Here is a 4,329-nt window from a genome sequence, read left to right on the forward strand (position 1 = left end):
TTGAGGAACATACATGTATGTATCTTTGCTGCTAGATACACTAAAATAAAGAGAAAGGCGAGCGAGATGGGAGGAAAGCAAGCGAGTATCTGGAATACCAAATATATAGGAGAGTGGTGGCTGAGATGGGAAGGAGGTGAGCGAGATTTGTTTTGTATCCCATATACATGTGAGTTCTACTTGAATACGTTGTATCTAGAACAAATTATACCTAATTTTGACCCATGTATATCAAGATACATGTATCTTGTAATATTACAAACTATAATGTATCTTAGTAAATTAACTCCTAAACTAATGAAATTTAGATAAGTTTGTCATATTTTAAAATGCAATTTCTTGATTGTCTTGAAAACTTCGAATAAAGTTATCTTAATTCGAATAGTTTCAAGATAAAATTAATATATATTATACTAGTAGGGACCGAGAAAAGTGAATTACATCATTAACGACAGGATAATTTTGAGCCAAAAACAAAACGAACAAATTAGAGTCAACATTGACTTTTTTTCACTAAATATATTTTGACATGTTGTTACCTTGGAATGAAATTTTATTTTATTACAAATATGGAAGTGTTCCAATTAAAAATACAACATAGAAGATCAAGAATATGATCATGATGAATTAATTAGTTAATAAAAATAATTAAAATTCATCATGGTCATCATTTGTGGAGAAAGAAGGGAATTCAATTTTTGAACCACATTTTCCTCCATGTGGAAAAATTGGGCAATCAATGAATTTTGATGCAGAAGAATCCACACAAAGGTAAACTTGGTATAATTGATGGTTCCCTTGTGAATCAATATTGCACTCTATAAATGGTGTGTGTCCAACTCCTTTTTCAATTGCCTCTTTAATGCTTTCTACACTATAATAATCTCCATTCCTTGGATTAATCCCTAATTAATCAACACAAAATTATGTTAGCAAACATAACAACAACAATTCAATGTAATTTCATAAGTGAGCCTGAAGGAAATAAACAGACCTTATCCCTATCTTTGTAAAATTTTCTGATAGACTATTATTCTAATTATTATGAACATTGTTAATATCTCTCTCTCACATACACAAATACACAATGTGTGTGTTTATACATCATATCGAAAATTATAAGTTCAAGTTATATCTTATATAATTAGAAGGTTGTCTATATCTTTTACACGTCAGTACATAAAAGCTAAACTCGTTACGTATATTTACCTGCATTGTTAAGGTTTTGAAGAAGGTTAGATTTGGTCTTGAAGTCAAGTGCAGATTGGAAATAGGCATGTTGGTTAAGAGCTGAACAAGTGCCATGTTTTAGCCATTCATGACTCCAAAATTTTAAACCATCACTACTAGGGCAAGCAAGTGATGGCCAATTCTTTTCCATTGTGCTTATAAGATCTGAGAACTGCACACATACAAACATACAAAATAAAATAAAATAATTAGCTTATTGTATGAATTTTTTACTTGATAACTAAGCATGGTTTTATTGGAAAATATTGGATTATAAACATTCATATATATATATACAGCTCAATAAGACAAAAGGGTGTGTTCGGTATGAAGGAAAATATTTTCATGATAAACTTATCAATATATATATATACATGATTTCGGTAAAAATATTACTCTTCAAAATATTTGTATATAATCTAGATAACTATAATGGAAGGTGGGGTGTGGGGATGAGGTGAAAATGACGTGTGTTAGAGAATGGAGAGGACACAAACAAAGTTAAATGTCACTTGTGGAATTTGTTTGCGATCTCCACTTCCACTAATATAATATTGTCCTCATTTTTATAAAACTTATTTTCTCACAGAAAATATTTTTTCAATCTACCAAACATGAAAAAGTTTGAAAAATATTTTTCGAACTCAAAATGACCATTTAGAAAGAACAGTCATAGAAGCAAATGCAATATCCCATCATGTCCAACAACTTAAAAACAATAACAACTAAGCAAGAAACTAAACATGGGTTCTAAGCGATAAGTCTCAAATCAAGAATTATACACTAACTTATTTATAAAATATTTGAAGTTGTATAGACTTAAAATTTGAGTCCGGAGCCTAAAGGGTAAAAAATGTTAACAAAAATTCCAAAATGGTATATGAAATTTCTTTTTAACCAAAAGGGCAAAATCGCTCGCGAAGTAGCGATTTTGTCCATTGGAAAAAGCAAAATCGCTGCTATAGCAGCGATTTTGCTTTTTCCAATGGACAAAATCGCTACTTCGCGAGCGATTTTGCCCTTTTGGTTAAAAAGAAATTTCATATACTGTTTTAGAATTTTTGTTAACATTTTTTACCCTTTAGGCTTCGGACTCCTTAAAATTTTAAATTAATTACATAATCTTGAAGCAAAAATATAATTAATACGAGAAAAGAAAAACATTTCGTACAAGCAAAATTATACAAGTGGATGTATAAATCCATACCTAAAAACAAGAAGTCTAAGCAAGGAAACATGGGCACCAAAAAGTAGGAATAACATATTTTACTTTTTGTCAAAGTTGTCTTTGTTAAACACAAATTCAAATTTAATCAGATTTCAATATAAATACTGAACACCTGGTGATGGTAACCAAAAAGAAAATTAATTAAGACTTATTCCGAAAAATGTCATCTTTGTATGTGTTGATTAATTATTTTAAACTAATCCGAATTAGGTCAAAGTACCTACGTACATATGATTTCTTAATGTTTAAGCCTAATATATGATGCTTCATGTTTTCTTAAAACAAAATCTACATATTAAAATAAACTAATATAGATGATTTTTCGTGTTTTCTTAAAATAAACCTGCATATTTTTTCATGTTTTCTTAAAATAAACCTGCATATTTAAAAGTTACGTAAAAAATACTATAAGAACAACATATATGGTTGATTAATTATTTTTAGATTTGACACAATTTTCTTTTTTAATTTATGGGGATATAGTGATATTAAGAACAAGTTGCGCAAATAACCAATTAAATTCACTATTTCTTTTCCTATCAGATATACATAGATTATACACAATTTTCTTTTATATACTTTATTAGGAAGACTTTAGCAGTATATAAAAGACCCTATTTATACAAGTTGAAAATGATATTGACATATACCTAATTATAATAATTTATTGCTTACTATATAGCTAGACTACTTCAAAGCTAAAGTTTGAAAATTAATGTGAATATACCTCAGATTCATCCAAAGAGCTTTCCCTATCACAATTTTGTGGCCATTTTCCATTTTTGTAGTTTGGCCATAGACCATGAATACTAAAATCTTCATCTGGTTTTCCAGTAGTAGGATAACAACAACTACGCCTCGTGTCGCAATAAGACGCTGGCCACTACAATAATATCATAACGAACATCCTTAGATGATCTGATAATATAAAAATTTCATTACAGTAATATCAACAACTTCCTTTCGTTGAAAAATTGCATTGCATTGCATGCATAAAGGTCAATGATGAATATTCATGTTCCTAGATATATATATATATGTAAGAGAAGTTTTAATTTCATTGTTAGTAGCAAAAGTATTTTCAAAAACTACTTTAGGTTAAAAGTTCGATAAATTCATGATTCTGTCATTGCTTGATGTATAAATTTTTACTAAAGGACGTACCTGTTGAACAAAGTAGAAGAAATCAAAGTCTTGTGATGCAACACAAAAAACTAACAAACATTGTACAACAGTAATCTTAATCAACAATTTTTTTTGAGATTTCATCATTTTCTAGATTAATAATAGTAATAATAATTTCTACTACAATAAACCTTTGAATTTTCTTTTTGGGTGAGTAAAATAGAAAAGAAAATATATTTGGTATTTTTAGTTTGATATTTTTATGTCTCAATTTATAGGCAAAATTAAGACACGTCTTGATGGAATATGCTGATAAGTATATGCCAACTAATTAATTGTGTAAGAAAAATAATATTATTATTTAAAAATATTGTTGCGTGTACTACATTAAAGTACATGTGTCAATGTTCTAGTTGTTAATATTTATCTTCATGTGCTTAAGATTTGGGGTTTACGCATTAATTTATAAGCTTCTACTTCTCCATGTTCAAGAAAAATTTAAACCTAATTAATTATTATTTCTATGATTAATTTCTCAATCGAGCTTATCGCTTGGATATGTCTACTGTATTTTATTCTTTTTAGTATTGTTTACGAGATATTATATTAAATCGGAGTTTATCCTACGCGGTAATACATAGAGGTGATAAATTTAATCATGAAATTATAACTCGTTAAAGTGATGATTTACTCGCACACCTCATTCATTAGAATTTGGGTTGATATCTTGCCCAAACAAAATTATA

At 28.5% G+C, this 4,329-nt stretch overlaps 1 protein-coding gene across 1 annotated transcript; it reads right to left on the reverse strand.

The window, feature by feature from the left end:
* Positions 1-421: 421 nt before the first annotated feature.
* LOC107018787 (intracellular ribonuclease LX) lies at positions 422-3,822 on the reverse strand. Its single transcript, XM_015219358.2, has 4 exons — positions 3,623-3,822; positions 3,186-3,341; positions 1,210-1,402; positions 422-905 (listed from the first exon to the last, which is right to left on the reverse strand). The coding sequence occupies exons 1-4, from the start codon at positions 3,728-3,730 to the stop codon at positions 649-651; spliced, it is 714 nt and encodes a 237-aa protein (XP_015074844.1). The 5' UTR covers positions 3,731-3,822; the 3' UTR covers positions 422-648.
* Positions 3,823-4,329: the final 507 nt, after the last annotated feature.

The sequence above is a fragment of the Solanum pennellii genome, chromosome 5 (assembly GCF_001406875.1).
Source record: "Solanum pennellii chromosome 5, SPENNV200".
NCBI lineage: Eukaryota > Viridiplantae > Streptophyta > Magnoliopsida > Solanales > Solanaceae > Solanum > Solanum pennellii.